Source organism: Notothenia rossii (assembly GCF_949606895.1).
Source record: "Notothenia rossii genome assembly, chromosome: 6".
In the NCBI taxonomy this organism is placed as follows: domain Eukaryota; kingdom Metazoa; phylum Chordata; class Actinopteri; order Perciformes; family Nototheniidae; genus Notothenia; species Notothenia rossii.
Genome location: NC_136909.1, coordinates 32,312,588 through 32,333,787, shown reverse-complemented (window position 1 = coordinate 32,333,787; position 21,200 = coordinate 32,312,588). Strand labels below are relative to the sequence as shown.

Sequence of the window (21,200 nt, the reverse complement as noted above, 5' to 3'; positions counted from 1 at the left end):
TGTAGTCCCACTCTGCTATGTTCCTCCTTCCTACAGAACAGACAATGACAGGATAATATGTCATTTGTCAGTATAGTCCTATTTCTTAAAACCTTCTCTGTTGTTTAAGTGTCTGATAACCACGAATAGTAAGCAATGATATAACAGTAATGATATAACATATATGATAATGTCAGACAATGTGTTATTTTCAATCAACCCTAAAAGAGAATGTGTTCAAACTGGCTTCACTCACTTTAATTTCTCCTTTGAATGTAATTTTCCTCTGTGGTTTTCTACTCAACACATTTTTGTGTTGTAATGCCACTCATATTTTATTTTATTTTAAAGTGACATTGAATGTTTTGAAAGGTGCCCTAAAATAAAGTGTATTATTGATCTTATATCTGTGCCTATATCACACTATTAATGTTCCTTATTTTACACCAAGTTTTTCCTGGTGTCAATAGGGAAGAGCTGCACTGTTCTCTACATAACATGTTCAGCAGAGCAGGTATTTCTCCTGCCAGATATGGCCCCCCCCCTACAACTTTGTCCAGGACAGTCACAACTTCTCCAAAATCACACTGGTGTTGGCTGTTCCCCTCTAGTTTATGCTCACCAAAGCATTTTACTCTGGGCCCAGCAGGTGAAAAACTAAAGAGGGGCTTCCAAATCCGGCAGAGAAGGTGTTGGTGCTGCCGGATTTGGAACCCCCCCTATATCTTTGTCCAGCATAGTCATACACTCACCAAAATCACACTGGTGTTGCCTGTTCCCATTTAGTTTGTGCTCACTAAAGCATTTTACTCTGGGCCCAGCAGGTACAAAATGATAGGGGGGGTTCCATATCCGGCAGCCAGCCACAACACCTTCTCTGACGGATATGGAAGCTCCTCTTTAGTTTTTCACCTGCTGGGCCCAGAATAAAATGCTTTGGTGAGCATAATCTACAGGGGATCAGGCAACACCAGTGTGATTTTGGTGGGTCTATGACTATCCTGGACAAAGATATAGGGGGGGGTTCCAAATCCGGCAGCTCCAACACCTGGTCTGCCGGATTTGGAACCCCCTCTTTAGTTTTTCAACTGCTGGGCCCAGAGTAAAATGCTTTGGTGAGCCTAATCTAAAGGGGATCAGGCAACACCAGTGTGATTTTGGTGGGTCTATGACTATCCTGGACAAAGATATAGGGGGGGGGGATCCAAATCCGGCAGCTACAACACCTGGTCTGCCGGATTTGGAACCCCCTCTTTAGTTTTTCACCTGCTGGTCCCAGAGTCAAATGCTTTGGTGAGCATAAACTATAGGGGAACAGCCAACACCAGTGTGATTCTGGTGAAGTTGTGACTGTCCTGGACAAAGTTGTATGGGGGTGCCATATCTGGCAGGAGAAATACCTGCTCTGCTGAACATGTTATGTAGAGAACAGTGCAGATCTTCCCTATTGACACCAGGAAAAACTTGGTGTAAAATAAGGAACATTAATAGTGTGATATAGGCACAGATATAAGATCAATAATACACTTTATTTTAGGGCACCTTTCAAAGCATTCAATGTCACCTTAAAATACAATAAAAAACAAAATATGAGTGGCATTACAATACAAACATGTGTTGAGTAGGAAACCACAGAGGAAAATTACATTCAAAGGAGCAATTAAAGCGAGTGAAGCCAGTTTGAACACATTATCTTTTAGGCTTGCTTGAAAATAACACAGTGTCTGATGTTATAGCCTATCATTACTGTTATATCATTGCTTACTATTCGTGGTTATCAGACACTTAAACAACAGAGAAGGTTTTAAGAAATAGGACTAGACTGACAAATGACATATTATCCTGTCATTGTCTGTTCTGTAGGAAAGAGGAACATAGCAGAGTGGGACTACACTCAAAAACGGAAGTTTGTTCCAATACGAAGATTGTGACTATCTGAAAAGTGTCCTTAAAACGAGCCTCCTCGCAATTGTATGCACATTATTTATTCAGCCGTTTGCTGTTTAATCTGACGGGAAATATATCATTCAAAAGAGAGAAAACAACTTTTTAAACTAGACGTACTGTACGCTCAACACAGGCGATGACGTCACGTTTGCGCGTCCCTGCGAACAGGGCTTCAAACTACGGCATAACACCGGTGCTCTCTGTCAGCATGCCCGGCGCCGTGGGAGGACCAGGCCTTCCCATTTGACATTCCTGCCCTCTCCTAATAAATATGTTTTTTTATTATTTATAAAAATTATTATTATTATTATTATTATTTTTTTTATTATAAATAAAAGGTGAACTTTTATGCTACGATGTATGTGATGTCAGATGGTAACTTAAAAATAAATCGCAGGTTACGTCAAATAAATGCATGTGTCTGTTGTGATTTGTGATTCGTCCACATTTAGACCAATCACAGCATCACACTCTGCCGCCTATTCTGGATTTGTTTATTGTGCATTCTGTAGACATTTCTGTTTGAATTACAAAATGGATATCAGAAATTGGCTTAAAAGGTCAAAGGATTTATTAAAACGAAATAGCGATGAAAGAACTGCAGCCGATGCAGCTGCTGGCGACCCTGCACCTGCCGTTGCAGCAGTACGCCTTAATGTCCCAAGCTTGACCTCGGCAAACCCCGGGGCTGAGTTAGCGAGCCCAAGCCTTGACTCATCAAGGCGGCCGCCACCAACGCTGTCCTCCGAGGCACAGCTCCTTGTGCCCCTACCATCACCACCTGCGTTGCCACACCCTGCACCACACCCACCAGCATCCTCCTCCTCCTCCGTGCCGGTGCCTCCATACAGACGCTACCTTGCAGCACATCAACAGGTACTATTGGGCCAGCAACCGCTCAAAGACCAACAGCCCCAGATGATCTTGGGGTTAATAAACCCAACCAGGTGAAACTGATTGTTTTGGGGAAAGAAGCGCACTTTTGCCACTGCATGGTACAACAACAGACCATGGCTTGAATATTATTTAAAAGCAGACGCAGCCTTTTGTTTCCCCTGTAGACAGTTTAAAGTAAATACGTCTTCATCTGATGCGGCTTTTACTGTCAAAGGTTTTTGCGACTGGAAACACGCATTACAGACTGATAAAGGACTGAAAAGGCATGCCGCATCAAAAGAACACATTTCATCTGAGAGTTGTGGAGAGAGAGACAGATACGCGAGGAAACAAATAAGGAAATTAGTACTTTGGTGCAAATCAGCTGGCATGGAACCGCTATTACGTGTCGTTGATATTATAGCTTTTTTTAGCTGTCAACCAACTCCCTCTCAGAGGTGAACAAGATTCACTCCACAGCATGTCCGAGTGCAGTGCAGGAAAATAAACCAAGCCCGAGGCGGGCTAAACAGTTCATCGTCTCCGTCTCTATATTTCTTTCCTGAGGAAGCTACCGTCCTTTACCAGTGTGCCTTGCTTGTGATTTACCAGTGTTTGTGCTCCCACGCACACAATGTTTCAAAAGTGGTTTCTATGTTGCCCTTTATTTGTGTATGTATTTGTGATAAGTGTGCGTCTTTACACAATGCTTTTGGCCTTGCTGTTTGTGCCGCTGGCCCGCAGTACATGACGGTTTGCCCTCCCGTGAAAATCATATGCCCTCCCTTTAGATTTGTTCTGGCGCCGGGTCTGTCTGTCAGCACTCCTTTCAGACGAGACATATACTACGTGAAGACACGTTAAGCTCGTGTTGTGTTCAAGGAACCTGTCCTTGGCCAGGAAAAACAGGTACTCGCTTGTTTAATTATGTTTGCGGTCTAGATTTCTTCTTCTTTTTTGAAGTGAGAAGTTGTCCGTCCGTCGGACTGACGGAATTACACAAGTCACCCAAATCAGCGTTAAAAAAGCGGGAGGCGCCGGAAAATCCCCTATTAATGTATTGATTATAGCTCCGGGTCCGTATAGGTCGACGTCTGGGCCGGATCCGGACCGCGGTCCGCCTGTTTTCGACGTCTGGTGTAGAGCATGGTTTGGGATTGGGCCGTTGCCCTGGGCAAGACACTTCTCCCCAAATCGTCCTGTGGGGATTGTCCACAGTATTGAGTATGTAAGTCGCTTTGGATAAAAGCGTCTAACAAGTATAATGTTATATAGGGTTTTGTTAATGAAATGCAAAGGCTAAAACCCAAAGTCCCTCCAACAGTGCCCCTGCCTCAAACACCCTCATTGTACTCTTTTGTTTTCTTCGGTAACATAGTGACATCACTAAGTAAAACTCACCCTTCTCGCCTTGCGCACCAAAACATTGTACGCAATATGCTAAGGGGTGGGACATCTCTAAGCAGTTGACCATTCACAACAGAGCTGACCCGCTAACCAATCAGAGCAGACTGGGCTCTGGTTTCAGACAGAGGGTGAAAAGAAGTGCTGCAGCACAGGTAGTATGAGAAGAATAAAGAGCTTTTTGAACATTAAAGCATGGAGACATGTAACGATAGAAGCACAACATACAATACTGTATGTCGTCTTTAAAAATATGAAAACAAATTGGAATCAAAATACTAATCTTTACGAGTGGTGAAGAGCTTTCATTTCAAGACTGTACGCAAGAGTGTATTGCAAAAAGACTAAGAGTCTAAAGCAGGTGTGTTTCAGGGGAAAATGATCCCCAGGCCCTGCATTCAAAATGTCAAAGTGTTTTTCCTTTACAGTAATTTTCATATAAGTTCTCATCTATATAATGCAGTAAGTATTGAGCAAAGTCCTTTGACAAGCTGAAAATAAAACCCAAAACATGGAAGTTAAATCACAAATGAAACATTGTTCATCTTGCAAAAACTAAAGAGATATGTTCTCTCCATTCCCACACATTATAGTTTTAGAGGCTTATTCAAATTCAACTCATCCTGACAGAAGCTACTTGAACATTGTTATCTTAATAGACTGCAGCTAAGTCCCAATTTGAATCTAATCAGCAATTTCCCAAATGGCTCAGTATCTTTTCCTATGAGGGAAGCAGAGGGAGCGGTACTCACTGAGGCTGGGTGCAGTCCTGAAGGTTACACATTCTGCGGATCGGTTTCGGCTTCTTGCTGGCGTCGCAGTACCCTCGATGGACCATTTTGGTGTCTCCTTTCTTTCGACATCCATACTTAGTGTACTGAAACCCTGTGAAAGAAGTGAGGACCATTTTGTTTTTTAGTAGGAAAGCGTTCTGTTTGTCCATGGAAAAGGTTTAATTTCCTTATCAACCAGAACCTTAAACAACTAACCACCACCAAAGAAGCTCCTTTAATAAAAGAAAAGAGTAATATGAAAAAAAAAACATTTTAAATAGCTTCAGCTCAAGAGAATAGGAACTAAAGTAGAGAAAATGACACAATCAAATGCTGCCTACTTACAGCAAGAGCAGTGAGCCCATTCATCAGATGATCACATTTATAACAGAAGGAACCAATTTATTCCTCTCAGGTCCTTTTTCATTTGGTAATTTTTCCTTTACCTCCAGCACAAGGCTTGGAACACGGAGACCAGCTCTTCAGAGCCCACTCAAACGTCTCCTCCTGGATCACGTTGTTGTTGTTGACGGGCACCGAGTCTTCATGGATGATGTACTTGTACATTAAAGTAGACCGTGTTTCATTATCTTTAGGTACTATCTGCAAACAATGGAAGGAACGAAAATCAAACAAAACACATGACCAAGGGAGCATCGTGCTGCAGCGTATTTGCATTAAACTATTCTAAGTGTAAATGTGTGCAAATTATTTGATTGAATTTCAGGAAACAGGAGAGTAATTGTTCCATAAAAACATTCAAGCAGTTTCCATAATTTCGTAAAAACAAGGTGTAATCGGCTGAAGACTGGAATTATCGGACAACAGAGGAGTCTGTGCTTGAGATAAGACTGAAGCCACTAGGGCATCCACAACGGAAACACATTCTGTCTGATCTGTTTTTCTCTGGATCTGGTGTGTTTTACAGAGTTTCTGGAGACTGGAACACAAGGGAGTTCATTTCCAAATGGAAACTTTTGGCAGTATGATATACCCTGCAGGAGTATAGAGACGAAGAACCTCCTTTAAAACTTACTTCAATAACAAAACCTTCAATGTATGCTGGACACAGACATACTTTTTATATTGAATAATCGAATAATTCATGGTGAACTTTGTGAGCTTTTTCCAGGATGTGAGATCAAAGTGAGCACGGAAAATACCCGAGCAGAATCACAGTTCAGATGATACCACATTAAGTCATTCCCTTTTTTTTTTTAAGACAAAGTTAATGACAAAGGGATGATAATTGTTGTTCTTAGAGTTGCGATATGGCCAATAAACTACATAATGAAGATCATAAGATAGCAGTGTTATTTTTTTACTTTTATTGTCATTACACAGTAGGTCTACTTACTATGTGACCAAATGGTTTCTCTGCATTTGACCCATCCTAGTGTCAGGAGCAGTGGGCTGCCATTATGAACGGCGCTCTCAGATTTTCAGTTCTTTGATCGTAACTTTGTGTATTCTTGCGTTACTGTTTGTTTGTATTTCTTTTTCTATACCACAAGATTGTAAATTAAGATTTTAAACATGTCACAGTAGGGGAACAAAATACAAATACAAATCTATCTATTTATCTATTTATCTATTTATCTATTTATCTATCTATCTATCTATCTATCTATCTATCTATCTATCTATCTATCTATCTATCTATCTATCTATCTATCTTGTTTGAATCCTACTTAAAGGACAACAAAAACTTTGTTTCTATAGGTAAATACAAATCTGAGTTGAGAAATATGACATGTGGGGTACCCATCTTGGGGCCTCTTCTCTTCAACATCTAAATGCTACCGCTGGCTCATATAATGAAAAACAACTAAATAAGTTACCATAGCTATGCAGATGACACACATTTACATAACCATTTCACCAGGAGACTATGCTCCAATTCAAACACTGAGTAAGTGCATTGAACAAATCAATGACTGGATGTGTCAGAACTTTCTCCAATTAAACAAAACTGAGGTAATGGTTTTTGGAGCCAGGGCAGAACGTATAAAAGTTAGCGCTGAGCTTCAGCCTGCAATGTTCAAAACAACAGATAGAGCCAGAAATCTAGGTGTAGTCATGGACTCTGACCTGAGTTTCAACAGTCACATTAAAACAATTACTAAATCAGCCTACTATCACCTAAAGAACATATCTAGGATTAAAAGACTAATGTCACAGCAGGATTTAGAAAAACTTGTCCATGCTTTTATCTTCAGTAGACTGGACTACTGCAATGGTGTCTTCACAGGTCTCACTTACACATCTATTAGAAAGCTGCAGCTGATTCAGAACGCTGCTGCTCCAGTCCTCACTAACACTAAGAAAGTGGATCACATCACTCCTGTTCTGTAGTCTTTACACTGGCTTCCTGTGTGTCAAATAATTGATTTCAAAATACTGCTACTGGTTTCTAAAGCTTTGAATGGTTTAGGCCCTAAATACATTTCTGACCTCCTGTTAAATTATGAACCATCTAAATCTCTCAGGTCTTCAGGGACTGGTCAGCTTTCTGTCCCCAGAGTCAGAACTAAACAGGGTAAAGCAGCGTTTAGTTATTATGCTCCAAATATCTGGAACAAACTCCCAGAAACCTGCAGGTCCGCTGCAACTTACTACTTTTAAATCCAGGCTGAAGACTTTTCTTTTTGCCGCTGCTTTCAATTGATACTGAGCGGTTGTGTTTCGTTTTTGGTTAATGAACATTTGGGGCTAGTAACCCCAGGGAATCTGTGTCTGGGGACTTTGTCCTGGCTGGTTTTCTCTGTGTATGCTGCTCGGGAAGTATGTGCCATACAAGCGTACACAGCTCATGTTCGGAGAAACCTTAATGAAAGGCATCAGTAAAATGGAACTTCTGTGTGAACTATTCATATCTTAAACTGCACTGTACTTTTTATTCATATACTTTTTATTAATGTATTTTTTCTTTTAATGTTTCTTTTATTATCTTTTCTTTTTAATGACTGTTTTTAAATGCCTTTGTCTGAATGTCTTTCATTTTTTTAAAGCACCTTGAATTGCTATATAAATAAACTTCTAAAATCTGTCTATCCATCTATCTATTCCATAATTTTCACCCTACAAATGAAAAACACATCAGTTGCACGGTCTATAAAACAGCCGTCATTACAAGACTTTGAGACTAGACATACATTTGGTAAATATTGATAGGATAATAACAGATATATGAGATAAGGAGGGAGAATTTAGCAGGAAAGGGAACCTGGGTTGTTCAAAGGCTGTGCCTCTGTGTTGATATAATCATAAAGTAGATCTTTTTTATAGCTTTATATGGTGTTTGCAGCAGATTAATTTCACAAAAAATAATTTACTCTGACTTACATCACTCACTAGAAAAAAGACAAAAGCTACATTTTTCCTAAGAATTTAATGGCTTGTCATTATCTGTGAAAGCAGATATGTAATTGCTTATGTGTAATGGGACATTACCAGTTGGGACGACTCACTAAATACCAATGTTGTGCTTCATCATTTATGAATGAGGAATCATGAATGCATTACACATGAATATAACATTGCATCCAATTAGTGAAACTGATCTGTTTTGACCTGCAACAATGTATTCATATACTCTACTTACTGCCAAATTAAATATGAATAATTATCTGAATGATTTACCCTCCTTTATAAGATTGCTTCTAAGAAAAATATGCTGTTAGTGAGAAAACTGTAGATGAACTTCTGTAAGATGGCCTGTTCCCCTCAGTGTTCCAATCAATATGTCTGTAATCATTGTATGTAATCATGTGTCATAATATGGAGCGCACATAAAAGGCAATATACTCAATCCTGCTACATGTGAGTCTTAGGAAAGTGGAGTCGGTATCCCTAGGGCAAAAAACAATAATGTGTAATGAAAAGGGAAAAAAAAGGTGAGATTACGAGGGTGAGTGTGTGTGTGAGCACTACACATCTCTAATAAAATGTAAACTGTAATAAAGACGTTCATCAATAATGGCACCTAAAGCCCTGAGGAATAGAAATGAGAGATCACTAAACAGAAACAAAACAAAAACACATTTATAATCCCATCAAAGCTCCTCTTGTCAGCTACAGTACATATAAATTCATTTCTTCTGGAGCGAAACCGACAGAACACTTGAAACCTTTGAAGTCTGTTAAGAGTGAAAAATAATTTAATGATAGAAGAAAGACTGATTAGATCATATTCCTTTTAGGACATTGTAACACTCCTTGCATCATCATATTGCAATGGCTTCCAGAAATTCTTTTATAACTATTTTACTAAGCTCCTAATGGTTTGTCCTCCTTTGTTTTACTGAGAAGGTTATGCTTTGTTTTTGGGTTGTGTTTTTACACTGACTACAGTGAGTGGCTTGTTCTCTGTTTTAATTTGTGATGTTTGCCATGTTGTTAAAGCACTAAGTGTACGAGAAATGGTACACAAATAAAACATGATTATTATTATTATTATTAGTTTTATCTATTTGTTAAAGTGCTCATTATCCTTTTGATGTGTATTGTGTAATATCATTATTTAGACCTGACATGTTCGTTAAACAAAGAGTACCTTCGATAACAACGATAGGGTAAGAATTAAAGGCATAAAGAACGTTGGTTTTCTGTTTCTTCAAACTTTGCAACACTTCTCATGTACTGAGCCAAAAGTGACATGCTGCTCCAATTATGCAAATGCAATTACATTTGAATGCTGCTTAACCTTGGCTGTTGCAAGAGTGGAGCAACTCTTAATATAGAAAAACAATGTTGCTTAACGAACTAATTTAGACAACCAACAGTACTTTTACAGCAAGTATTTTAAAAGTCCATTAATTCAACATTTTATTCAAAATGGGCATTTAGGGTTTCAGCTGCTGAGAATAAAGGTCACTGCCTTGCGTGAACGAACAGGCTATATGCGAGAGAAAAGTAGCAGATACAACCCGTTTCGTTCTCGTGTAAACACCGCCTAAGCCCACAAAAAGTATTGTGTAAATATTTTGGTTGGCACGTAAATCTTTTCATTTAATTGAACCATTTAAATGTTTCCAATTGCAAAATATATTAGGTTTTTGATCACTTCCCTTTAATGCGTTCTCTAATGGGATCGATCACAAACATTAAAACGTTAGACTCCTTACGTACAATTGAATCTTCAGCGTCTCGTTAGCTCACAGTCATAGAGTGTTTGGACAATATTTCTCTTGCCTCCTTGTCTTTGGCCATAATCTCCTCTGCTGAAGAAACACTTAAGCCTCTTAGAATCTCTCCTCCCTACCCCTGAGTGTTTTTCACCATGGGATGTCTCGTAAGAGTCTCTTTGTGAATCTTTTATCCATAGCAGGATCTAGACCTAACAATAACACAACATTCTTAGAAAATATCCTTTTTCTAAGATTTTTCTCCCAAATGCGTCACAAGGGCACTTAAAAATGGTATGTGATATGATCAATAGAACTCACACAGGCTTCATCTGGGGAATTATCTTCTGAGTTGAGAGAGCTGCTTAACAAGAGAAGTGAACATATGACATCAACAGTCGTGTATTAAAACGTTGGACAATCAGACTACTGACTAATATCAGATTTCCCAGAATCACAGCAGCAGTTTAATGCAGAAGTGGTTATGCTGTCTTATTTCCTCCTGACGGGAAGCACTGTGTTGTGCAGCTCAAATTGTTTCAACTTTGACCTCCTTACTTACCACTAACATTTTGATGCGCAACCAAACAGATAACAGCTGTATGTATGTAGCCAGCTGGCACGGGAGGTAACAATAGAAACAAAAAATTAGACTGTTTTTGTTCTTCGCCCTTGCAGTGGGCAAAGAGCAAATTGCGTTTCATTTGAATGTTGCCATGTCATTTTACTGGCCTGAAAATCTGATTCCAATCATATCAATTCAACACAAAAAGCTAAGTAAAAGTGATCGGAAAATAATGAGAAAAATAGTCTTACCTGCTTCTTTCACAGGGCTCATTTTCAAGCAAAGAGGATATTACAAAATGGAAGTACAAGCAGTAACAGAGAAGGAGTTATAATTACCAGAACCACCACAGGGTCGTGAAGAGGCCCGTCAGTGTGCAGAGTCTCCACTTCGTCCTCAATGACGTAGTGCCACTCCACGCCCAAGTCAATGAAGCTTCTGGACTTGACTTCCTCTCCTTTCCCATTGAGGATGTAATGCCCCGTTGCCTGGTTCTTGATTGCTGCAATAATTCATTTGGTTATGACCCGGTGACAAAGAAACCTGGCACTTGCTTGGAATGATTATGGCTGAAAGTTATAATGGGTTAATCATGCAGTACATTTATGGAGAACAAGCGCCTGAACTTCTTATATTATACAACTTCTACGACCTGAGTCTGAAATTAGAATTGGCATGTAACCTGTTAACTGCTTTAAATATATCTGATGTAAATCAGTTGCAATTAAAAGATGTCAAAACAACCCGACTTGTGGCTGCTAAAGATCCTTCCCTCCTGCTCCAGTGCAGATTATAACAGATTAGTCCATCGAGTGAAAAAAACAACAACAATGCTTCAACTTCACATCAACTTTCACATAAATGCAGAGTTGACAGCAGGAAATAAGAAGCCACTAGTTCTTGAAATAAAAGCAAGTAAGAAATATCTTCAAATTGATCCATCAGCACATGTCATTTCAAAGTGAATGACAGTGACAGGAAAGATGGATGCGATAGAGAAACTACAGAAAAGGAATAATTGTAATGCTGTCAGCTAAATATTTCATTAAGAGTTAGATGTTCACCCTAGATGAAATCTTAACAAACACATTTCATTTTGTCACTTTTTCCTTCTATTCTGCTACAGCAACCACATCTCACGGAGTTCAGAGTCGATGTATGGGGATAAAACATTGGATTTCCTAATTATATATAGAATCTCAACTTTAGAGTGACTATCTGCGAGGGAGTGCGGTCGTCCTTCAACAAGAGGGTTGCGGGTTCGATCCCATTCGTTGCAGTCAATAATGTCTATGTAACCTTGCGCAATATACTTCACCCTGAGTTGCTACCGCCTACAGCTGTGTAACAACATGAGTTAAGTGCTCTTTACAAGAACGTTAATGGTGACTGATGAGGAAGAATCAAATATGAAGCAGTGCCCTGGACAGCTCCCTCAATCAGCCTTGTTCTACACATTTGAATTGGTACATTTAAAAAATGTACATAACACAATTTACTCAATAATCTGTGTCGAGTTTTCTTTTGTAAGTTTGACATGTTGAGTATCCTCCATACGAAATAATGAAAAGTATGCCTTTACTGTGCTGAAAGAAAGGGGCCTATTCAGGGTGTACTGCAGGGGGACTTGCGTGTTTGTTACTGTACAGATGTAGTTTACTGCTTTATGCATGTCACATACGTGGTAGTTAACCCCCGCCCTGACCTCCTACCTATGCAGTCATTGCCACCCTTTTTATTACTATACCTTAATTCCTCCTTTGATCCCTTTCATTATCTTTGTATTTGCTATGAATGACCTGTGGGTGTGTTTCCAAGGATCCTCACTCGGCTGCCTTTGTTCCTGCTTGTCTCCTTCCTACCTGCCATCCTCCAACCTCACACCACGCCCCTTTCTTCCCCGCTGCCACTAGATTCCCATTCCCCCTCATCCCCTGATCCAGATCCACCTCTAGAATAATAGTAATACTTTCTTAACACCACGACCCATTTAACAGACGACTCAGTGATTAATGCTTTGTGATGAGAGAGGCCATTTCCTCTGGCACAGCCCAGCTCTCTCCTGAAGCACACAGCCGATATCGCTTCTACATGAGCAGCTGACCGCTCTCTTGGCCTTTCAGCTTCATGATAACAAAGGAGAATGCTCCATCAAAGGCCATTAAAGCTAGCGCCAGAAAGTGTGTGAACTGTTATTGTTTTACTTTTTAAGGATTATAGATAAAGGGAGTTTTCGTTGGGTAGTTGAGTTGAGGGGTTCCAAATCTGTGGGCATTATAGCAGCTGATGTAGTGATGGTAACAATGTAGGAAGTGAATCATGTTGTTATTGGGCAACAAAATCAAGGCTGTTTAAAATTGCATATCAACGTACTGCTTACTTAATAGTTACTCTAGACTCTATGAAAACCTACAAAAGGTAGGATATTAAAAGTGTTTATAATGGCCCAAAATCGCATACGACTGATGGCATCCTTTGGGTCCACAAAACCGTGTGGGAGACAAACTCCTTCTGGAGGGAACTTTGGTATTATAGCTTTTTTAGACCACTTTGGGATTTAAGCATTTGCACACTACAAATAAAATGTTGTTACTGTCTTAAAACCATCCTTGTCATTATATAGAAACAACAATCAGTGTCTTTCCAGTACAGTACATACATTACACCAGGCCACCCTAACAATACTTGCTTGATTGTCAGTGATTGGGTCTGATTGGTCATTAAGCTGGCAAAGATAGCTCTGCCTGTCAAAGCTGTTCAAGAAACCCACTGACACACACGAGGAACATTACGGGCATGACCAATTACTACTGACTCATTCATTTTCATGACCTTTACTACGGCTTTGAGACGCCTCATACTGAACTCAGAGTTTTAAGAAATAGAAGGTGACTGTCAATATATCTTGGTGTTGATTCAGCAGACATAGTGAACACTGGCTCCTCTAACGGCTTTATATCAGCTAGTAATACCAAAGCAGGAAATAACTCCTGGCTGGAGACGGGCAAACTCAACTCAATATCACTTCAACGCATGCAGAACAAAAAATGACTGTTTGGCTATTTTCTACTGAGACAAGGCTCACTTTTCTTTAAGTCCGCTGAAGCAAATGTCTGATACGTTGGCTATATCAATAAGACTGGCTTGACTTGAATGACATTTAAACTCAGCGAGGGGAAAAATGTCTCCCTTCAAAGCATGACTAATGTGACAAGCTCCTTTTATAAAGGACACGATTCACAGTTTTTTGTCCTCCGCAGGGACACGATCTTCCAATCATAGCTTAGCAACTGTCACTAGGCAACATGACAGTCAAGCTTTGAAAGTCACCGAATGTTGAACGGCCATTATTAGGTGTCACGATTTTTGGGAGATAAGACAGAATTCTCTGTGTCAGAGGAATATAACTAAAGTATATTCTACTCAACGGTAACTACTGTATAGGGTATTTTTGAACCAGAGCTATTACAATATCTTACCAGCATCAACAATTGTACCTACCCTCAACGATTGATACTTTGATTCAGAAGACAGTGCTTTGGTCAGGTAAGGTTTACTTACAACAACTACTTAATTAGGGTTAGGACAACAATGTTGTTTAAGTTGAAATGGTGACTATGATAAGATATAAATAATAACTACTTAGTTTAGCTGCTCTTTTGATGATAGGTAAAGAGAACCAATGGCTAGCAGTAGCATGCTTTACGGAATGGCTGAGATTACATTATTAATTAATTTAATAATTGTTGTACTTATTAGACCCTTATACCCAAGCGACTTACATACGCTCAATTTTGTGGACAGTCCCCACAGGAACAATTTCGGATAAAGCGTCTTGCCCAGGGACAATGCAACATGCTGACTGCAGTGGGGGTCCAGGTGGGATTGAACCAGTGTCAGCGCACTAACCCACTGAGCCTCCTGTGGCTCAGATAGCTAAACTATCACTACGGCTAGCAATCTAATTTGCTAGTGTGTTTGATGACCCTTACTGGTTGTACGAGCTATTACAATGTTATCTGTTACATCACACTGGCTATTGACTTAACAACAGTATAAAACATTTCAATAGAAAAATGGTATGATAAATACATTCAGGCCGATTTTATTATTAGAAAAAAATATTTTCCCTGCATTAATTGTTGTAAAGGATTATTTTTTCAGGGTATCATTAATGTGATTTTCAAAATCTTCATTGGGAGATATGTTTTTATGAAAATTCATCCTAGATATAATGTATTATTTTGGAGCAGTAGGTTTTTCTTGAGTCTCTAGTTTCAGTTTTGGTATCATTATCTCTGAGCTGCACTTGACAGCATTCTTTTACAAGAAAAGTTGTCTTTTTCACCTTTTTTAGTTTGACCTTTGTTTCTGCTTCAATTTGAGAAGTTAACAAGGCTACAGAAAAGTAGCCCTTCAATGCTATCGTCTGTCTCTGTTGGTCACTTGAGCCGGTCCAAATCAAGAGTGTGGATGAGAGCAGCGCTCCGTCACTGCCTGGCGAAATGGCGGCCACGCCCACTTTCCAGTAAAAACAAGGGTCAGCAATATCATGCCTAAAAGCTGCTATGAAAAATATATATCCGTGACTGCAGTCCTCCACGGAGAAAGGAAAAGCACAATCAATGTCAGTCAATATATGTACGCCTGTGGCATACACTTCATCACGGCTGAACTATGATGCCAATGAGTTTTAAAGTCAATTGTCAGAGTCAGAACATTACATCAGTTGTAATGTTAAAAGTCATAGTAGTAAATATACATAACACTGATTAGCTGTCCACTGGCACTGACCGGACATCAATCCCCTATTGATTTATATTAAACTATAAACCTATGATGATCATCTCCAAAGACATTATGTAATATTGTCTTTTTGACCATTGTAATCGGGCTCTTTGCAGATTAGACTTTGGACGGTATTCGTAATGTTTTAATGTAATTGGCGAACTCTTCAGAATTGGTATTTTCTGCCAGTCAAATGACAGCATATGTTTTCACTGAAAAAGGGGCGATGACTTAGAGGGAAAGTAACCGGATTGTCTGCTCTCATCTATAGTTTTGTTGAAACTTGTATCCACCCTGGACTTTGTGGCTCGATAATAAAGCTGTGGCCTTATTCCTCCTCTGCTCTCAAAGTTTGGTTACAGTATAACTCCTTTAGACACTGCAGGGTTTATAACTTCAACATAAACAGAGGTCAAAATAATGCATTTAACATAGCTCTTTCTACAAAACACATAGATCACAGTTCCTCTCCTCTGAGTCTGTTAAAAAGATCCCAGCCACAATCCTGCAGCTTTAATATAAATATTAAGATATTCCACTCTGACAGAAGCCACGTTTCTATTGGCAAAGCAAATATACTAGATTATAAATGTGAATTCCCCTTAAAATAGTAGAGAAAATAGTAATGCTTAAAGAAAAACTGCAGCGCCATTCTTCTGGCAGTGAAAGAACCCACTTATCTATTAATCTCTCTTCAATAGATAATAAATTATGAATGAGCAATACGAAGACTAATTCTCTCTGCCTGAGAGGTGACATGGAATAAATTATGCAAAGCCTTTCATCTATTATTCTACATTATGTGTTCCCATTAGTCTTCCTGGAAAACAAGAAGAGGATGTTGAAATGTCCTCTCTGATTTCATACAGTACATGTGTTGGTGTTAGGAAGGCACACTTACCAAGAATTTGAGGGGAGGCCTCATGTTCTTGGATCATCACATGTCTAGCTCCAGGAGGAATGAGAAACATCTTAAGGTAACCTTTGCCAAGTTTGTAGCGGCAGCAGAAGCAGATGAGGGAGGGTTAGGAAAGAAAAGACACACACAGGTAAGTTAAGCAGATACAGAGACACATATTTGTTTGCAGTGGTGGACATCACGCATGTTTCAGAAGTGTTGCTCGACAGAGAAGAAAATGGTAAAATGTCTCCTTCAATAGAAGCCTACAGGTATTTTTTTTTATTGAAACAGGCTGTTCATTCACATCTATCTTTTGCGTCATCAAAGGACATCAACATATTATTGTGTTACTATTACATATAACTCAAGATATCCCTTAAATAAACTCTCCATTCCTTTATTTTGAATATACGCAGAAAGGATGGGAATGCCTCAAGCCATGTTTCAATAAAGCGTGAAGAACAGGGTATTTTCGGACTACAGGGCAGCAAAGTGGCCTTCTGTCAGGGATGTCCACCGCCTGCAAACCTACCATGACTCACCGAGTACATTTCTAGAGTCTTCCGTCTCATTTAAATACACATTTCGGGCTCCTTTGGGCAAAGAGAAGGCTCCTCTGGTCTTCCCTTCAAAATGAAATGAATCAGTTAGTGAGTCTCGCAGTGTTTCCTCCCGTATCCAATTTTATCATTTCTCTGCAACATCACCTACAGTGGAGGCACATTTAATTAGCATAGCAGGGAGCAGAGCAATTCACATCGGATGAGGAGGCAACCTATTTTTTTACACTTGATAATCACCAGGACTGAATTGCCGTGCTGTAATTACTCGCCCTTGGATTTGACACTGGACACCTCCTGACGTAGACGATGATGATTATGAATGCGCTGGCACAATGTCGCAGTGTTCACACAGGGTCACAACAGGTGACAGACCAGGGGAAGCTGCTCACTCTGCTGTGTGTTTGAGAAGATAAATTGCAATGTACCTTTCGGAAAATGGCAGAAGATGCCCTCTTCTCTGAGAGAACATTTTGTAATAGCAGCCAATTTCAGAAACCTCAAGCCTCTTAATAGAAATCACAGTTTGATCACATGGCTTTTTGTGGACTGATTGGAAAAACTGCACACAAGCGGGCTTTCTAAAAAATACCACTTTGGATGTGTGGGGTTGAATGGAGCATCAGCATGCCAGTTGAGGCTCAATCAATCAACTTTTAAATAGCCAACAACATCCCAGATTACCTCCAAAAGTCTGTCAGTTTGTTTGATGACTTTTTTTTGTCTGCACAAAGACCTCTAAAGTTAGTTTGTTAGGCTGTTGAAGCAATTTACATTAAATGATAATACATACAAAACAACATCTCTGGATAGTGAACCTGCCACAGTTCCCACAGTCAGACCTAAACAGACGCTTGATTAGTAACAAGGAACAGAAGAAACAGCAGATGACATCACTCTTGTCTCTAAGTCACTACAGTGTTAGGCATCCATCTGCTCTACAAGCTGCACAGTAAATGCTATAGGACAGCAGTAATGGAGTATTCAGTAACACTGGATACTTGCATATTGTGTTTTCCAACAAAGGGCTTTCTTTTTGGGCTCTCTTGCTTAAGTGTTTCCCTGTTAAAAAAGGTGAGGGGTTAAAAGAGAGAGTGATGTTAAGAAACAAATTATGAAATGGATTGATAACAGTTTCAACAATTCTGAAACGGTTTAATGAAGCCGTCACGTCAAATCCCTCACAACGTCAATTTTCATTTGATTGACTTCATGACATCACGTCACATGGATAATGGTGTAATGGTAATATAGTGATGACAGATGAGGCTGGCATCAGAGGTGGTTACTAGAAGGCATCATGAAAACGTTAAATTAAATGCACGGGTCGTTTGTTATTTTCTCATGCTCGAGGTTAATGTGAAAACACATTGTTCACAAAGAAAATGAATCACTTACTCACACTCATTTAGCTTCGCAATGCAAAGTAAGTTTTGTTACAGACAAAACACCCATGTGTGAGTGTGAGTGTGAGTGTGAGTGTGAGTGTGTGTGTGTGTGTGTGTGTGAGTGTGAGTGTGAGTGTGAGTGTGTGTGTGTGTGTGTGTGTGTGTGTGTGTGTGTGTGTGTGTGTGTGTGTGTGTGTGTGTGTGTGTGTGTGTGTGTGTGTGTGTGAGCGCCCTGTGTGGCTGCAGAGGGGAGATAACCTAAAGGCAGCAGCCTCAATTGAAGAAGTTTGTACGAAGAGAAAAAAAAAAGAGAAACTAATATGTGAAATGAATAAAAAGTGGCATAATTATCTTTCTGCTAATTAATACGGTTCTTAATCTAAAACAAAAACAAATGTGACAGCTGATAGATACTGTGGCTTTTACCGCTCCCTGTAGATGTATCTATTAGCTTTGAATGCAATATTCTGCACATTAACAAAGATAAATGACATAGAGATCTGTAGAATGTGGACCCCATAGTGTCGTGCAGTGATTACAAGGGCTCATTTGACAAAAAGGAATGGTCATTTTCCTTTTGTTTTAGGAGTATTGCAGAAATCAAGATCTATGGCAAACACACGTTTATGATACTTACACATTTTGTTGAGCAGGATAGTCCGTGCATTTCAACATCTTTATGGTGTTTAGCGTAAATGCAATTGGCAGTAGTAAAAAGCTAATGTTTGGCTTGACACAAACGACATCACGATTCCATGGCTGTGCATCACTACCGCTAAGCTAAAGCCGGCTAATGTTCGGTGTGATGACGTTTAGTATTTAGTAATTTAGTACTTTAGTACTCAATCAGCCACTTTTTTGCAAACGCCATTTTTGTCATGGAAGATTTGAACACTCACCAGTGTGGTATTTACTTACGGACTTTATGTCGCAGAACAAAAAGTGGAAATCTCCCAAACTTGTGTTAACCACAGATCTTATTTCACATGTTGAAAAAAACATTGATTTTGATTCAGAAATCATACTCTGTTTGTGGGATTAGGTTTCACATGTTAAAAGGAGTAAAACAAGAGTGCCAATGAAAAAAGATTACTAAAGTGCAGCATGGACAAAGCTGCACTCCACTCACAGACATGTGTACTGGTTTCATGTTTTCTTACCAGGTTTCTTTGGTGTTCGGGTGAAGGATCCTTTCACGGTGCGGCAGTGGGAGTTGTCCCCACCACAAACACCACATTTGTCTTCAACTTTGGTGGAGCCAATCTCTCTGTCGCAGCCGACATTCTGCAGACCACGAACATAACCAGACAGATGAGTTGAGATTCTTTTTGGACTTGTTAAATATACAAAGTGGTTTTACAACAAGGCTTCGTAATGAGACTATCAGTGCTAAAAGGAGACAGAGTTGTGTAAATCTGATTTTGTTTTGAATACATATGTTATACAGATCCAGAAGAGCATTCCAAAGCATACTCTTTTTGGTGGAAAGTAACTTTGAACATTTACTCAAGTACTATACTTAATAACCATTTTAAAGAACTCTACTTATGTATTTCTATATTATGCAACTTCATACTGTACTTATAATTAAATACATTACTGCGGAAGATTTGCTTTTACCTCGACACATGTATCTGATAGCTTTATAAACTTTGCATGGTCTGATTATTAATACAAATATAAATAATTAAATCAATTCTGATGCATTAATAAAGATTAAGCGAACCAGCAATATATAAAGTAATTGAGGCAACAGCAGATGGACCTTTACCATCTGCAATTTTAAAGTTATAGAAACACAAATTGCATCAATTATTTTACAATTATAAAATAACAAAAATAATTAAAAAAGTGTCATTATACATAATGAGGACTTTTCCTTTTTACACTCTTGGTATATCATTTCGTACTTTTCTTATATACAATTGCATTGCATCACCTGTACGTGTACGTCTACACAGTTGTATCGTTACTTTAACTAAATGTAATATATTTGTATAATTACTCACAACTCTTTTTCCATGAGATGCAAGGCAGACACAGGGGCAAGGCAGGGCCCTATTATGCTTGTTTTTCAGGTTCATATTGTTTTTTTGTGCCTCTACTGTGACTTGTTTACAAGCTTCAGTGTTCCTCGGGGGGAAACTTGGTATTAAAGCCTTCGCAGACCATTTACATCCATCACATACTGTATATAAGACAACAGGAAAGAGAAAATCCCCAAAAGCACAATCGGGCCCCTCTAAATGGTTCACTGCTCCTACAAAGTGCATCTAATTTTCTCCAAATGTGTTATCAAACACAGTTTTACCAAGCAATAATTAGTAAGCATTTGTGGTTTTATGACTATTAGTTGCCAAATTCTTGTTGCTGTGACATACATATTTCTGTGACCAAGACTTGTATCTTCGTATGTATACTTCGTATGTGTATGATTAATTTCAGTGAGGAGGGAAATGTCAGATTTTAGACTCCTGGTTCTACGCAGCATGTGCAAAGTTAAACCTGTTACTGATCGGTTTTCCAACATCACACTTTGTCTACATTTTTATAGATTTAAAATACAACTTTTACAATGTCAACATCATGTAGTTTAACCACATGCTTACCACACATTCTCCCCGTACGCAGATGCTGTAGGCGTCTTTGTAAGAGCATCGTGTCCCATCATGCACCAGCAGCTTCATGTAGGCCACGTCTGATGTCTCCTTTGACTGGCAGTACAGATGGCATCTCTTGTTAGCTACAGGAAAACACATTATACAAATGTTGTGGAAAGCAAAATCCAACTTAGAGAAAGATTGATATTTTAAAAGACTTTCAAAGATGAATGTGTTGTATTTACATAATGTCTAAACACTTAAAAACATAAAATATGCACAATTAGATCCAG

At 39.2% G+C, this 21,200-nt stretch overlaps 1 protein-coding gene and 1 long non-coding RNA gene across 2 annotated transcripts in view; one reads left to right on the top strand and one right to left on the bottom strand.

Moving 5' to 3' along the window:
• The window catches only part of LOC307044809, a 449,985-nt gene that overhangs the window by 196,685 nt on the left and 232,100 nt on the right, over positions 1–21,200 (top strand). The window lies entirely within an intron of this gene.
• Positions 1–21,200, bottom strand: part of adamts3 (ADAM metallopeptidase with thrombospondin type 1 motif, 3) — a 201,035-nt gene that overhangs the window by 19,840 nt on the left and 159,995 nt on the right. Inside the window, exons 14-19 of the mRNA XM_079690199.1 lie at positions 20,917–21,050; positions 19,468–19,591; positions 16,360–16,440; positions 11,009–11,172; positions 5,426–5,582; positions 4,959–5,091 (exon numbers count right to left, since the gene is read on the bottom strand). Coding sequence (XP_079546325.1) covers positions 4,959–5,091; positions 5,426–5,582; positions 11,009–11,172; positions 16,360–16,440; positions 19,468–19,591; positions 20,917–21,050 — 793 coding nt within the window. The remainder of the gene's footprint in view (positions 1–4,958; positions 5,092–5,425; positions 5,583–11,008; positions 11,173–16,359; positions 16,441–19,467; positions 19,592–20,916; positions 21,051–21,200) is intronic.